Below are 2500 nucleotides of genomic sequence, written 5' to 3'. Positions count from 1 at the left end.
ATGAAAGGTAAGGTACAACAGTTAGTAAAGAATTAGATCACGTCACGCGACTCCCCTTTCCTCGAGAAAGGTGTCTTTAATAACATGTCATTAATAACATCGCTCCTCTATCCTTTGTACTGCTCCTCATGGACTCTTGATGTCTTGTGTTTTTAATCTTATGCGTGTGTAAGTGAATGTGCGTGTGTGCGTGTGTGTGACATCTGGATGGGATTATGCGCGCGTAGAAGTGAAAGCAAGTTGTGAAATGATTTTGGTATCTGAGCAGGATAGCATGTGAACATGTGAGAAACAGGAAGAGTTGAGAACGAAAGACATACATGCTCCTCTCTCTCTCTCTCTCTCTCTCTTTCTTTCTCTCCCCCCAATACATACACACACACACACACACACACACACACAGTCACACTTTTTCTTTTTGTGTGTTGCCAGACGACTTTGCTGATGAAGAGGAGGTCCAGTCATTTGGATATAAGAGGTTTGGTGAGTACTTATTTAGTTGTGAGTTGTGTTTCTATATGTGAAATGAGCGATGAACCTTGTGTACAGGTGTGTCGCGTGTGTCTAAGAGAGATGGAAATCTCTGGGCTTTGAACTGACCAATGATCTGAGCTGACCAGCCTGTCAAAGCTAAACTGACACCTGTGATCATGATTAAGATTTACACTCAAACATAATAACTGTGATGGGGGGCAGGAGGATGGGGGGGGGGCATTACATGTGTCTCTTTGCATGTACATTCATTATTTAACACTTTGAATTTTAGATTGGAACATTAGCTGAGAATTTAAAGCCATAGCTGCTGAGGCAAAGAAATAACAAAAATTCTGAATGCGTGAGCTTTACTGCCTGGGGTTTTTTGCCTGCTTTTGAAACTTGCTAAGAGACTTATGAACTTGCCCCCCCCCCCCCCCCCCCCCACACACACACACACACCTTCCACTCCCCACCCCTTCTCTCGCCCTCTCTCTTTTCCCTGTCCAACACATACAGTTTCCAAAAGGTCATAGTAAAGTGTGGTATGTTAAGTCAAATCCTTCAGTAACACATACTGTAATCACTAACTCTCTCCCACATACTCATTTGTGACGTGAAGAGTGTCACTAACACATGTGCATTGCCCCTTCATCACACACACACACACACACACACACACACACACTTCTTCATTCTCATGGGAAGGTTCATATGTTACTCTCCATATGCATTCTGCCAAATGTCAGCGGGTTGAGAGTGAACTGTACCATGCTCGTCACCCACGTCTATTTATTTATCCAGAGAGACAGAGAGATGGAGGGGTGAGAGGGAGTAAGGGAGGGAATGAGAGGGAGAGAAGGAAAGAGAAAGTGTGTGTGTGTGTGAGAGAGAGAGAAAGAGAGAGAGAGAGAGAGAGAGAGAGAGAGAGAGAGAAAGAGAATAATGGAGTTTTACTTAACACCACCTCCTCCAGTGCGGAGCTGGGAGGGAGGTTGTCTATGGATCAGTCGAATGTGTGTGTGTGTGTGTGTGTGTGTGCGTGCGTGTGTGTCCATGTGTGTGTGTGTGAAAGACAGAAAGAAAGACTGTATTTATGTGTGCCTACACCAGCTGTGTCAGCAAAAACCCTTCAGATCATCAACAATTGAATACAAACCCTCAGTGTCCTTAGATGGGATTAATGAAGCTACTTTTGACCTAATGCCAGTGAACAAGTATCTATCTGTACTTATGCCTGATATGCCGATGTGTGTAATATTGAACTGTGTGTTAAGTATGTGTATGTAAGTGTTATTGCTTGACCTGTGTGGTAAGTAACTGTATGTTAAGTGTAACTGTCTAAAGCGTGTGTTAAGTAACTTTATGCTCAGTGTTAGTGTTTGACCTGTTTGGTGAGTAACTGTATGTTAAGTGGAACTATTTGAACTGTGTGTTAAGCAACTGTGTGTTAGTTTGCTGCATGTTAAGTAACTGTGTATTTAGGGTGACCATTTGAACTCTTGGTTAAGTCATCTCATGCTGTGAGTCATTAACAGATGTTTTAGGCTGTTGCCTGCTGAAATTTTTATAAACATTCCTTTGTCCCTGTTTGTTAAGACTGAGCTTTTGTCAAAAATCCATGTTTCCCTCTCTCTCTCTCTCTCTCTCTCTCTCTCTCTCTCTCTCTCTCTCTCTCCCTCTCTCTCTCTCTCTCTATATATATATATATACACGCACACACAAACACATGCATATATATATATATATATATATATATATATATATATATATATATATATATATATATATATATATATATATATATATGTATGTATGTATGTATATATATATATATATATATATATATATATATATATATATATATATATATATATTAGTTGAAGGTGAGTTGTATGATAATGACAAGTATTGTTTATAATTGATTGTAAATAGCCTTGAATGGTAATAATGCATCAAAGGTGATTAGGAGGTCAATTGTGTGTGTCTATGTGTGTGTGTGTGTGTTTGCCAAGGCTTACAGAGA

General features: G+C 40.0%; 1 protein-coding gene across 1 annotated transcript in view; it reads left to right on the top strand.

Annotated features, from left to right (window-relative positions):
- Positions 1-428: 428 nt before the first annotated feature.
- LOC115816190 (collectin-12-like) overlaps positions 429-2500 on the top strand; it is a gene marked incomplete at its 5' end in the record, with an annotated part of 17554 nt that continues 15482 nt past the window's right edge. The window contains one exon of the mRNA XM_030779159.1: positions 429-483. Within this exon, the coding sequence (XP_030635019.1) occupies positions 429-483 (55 nt within the window). The remainder of the gene's footprint in view (positions 484-2500) is intronic.

Source organism: Chanos chanos, chromosome 7 (assembly GCF_902362185.1).
Source record: "Chanos chanos chromosome 7, fChaCha1.1, whole genome shotgun sequence".
Lineage (NCBI taxonomy): Eukaryota > Metazoa > Chordata > Actinopteri > Gonorynchiformes > Chanidae > Chanos > Chanos chanos.
The sequence above is the reverse complement of the archived record's forward strand: the minus strand, read 5'-3'. Positions and strand labels throughout refer to the sequence as shown.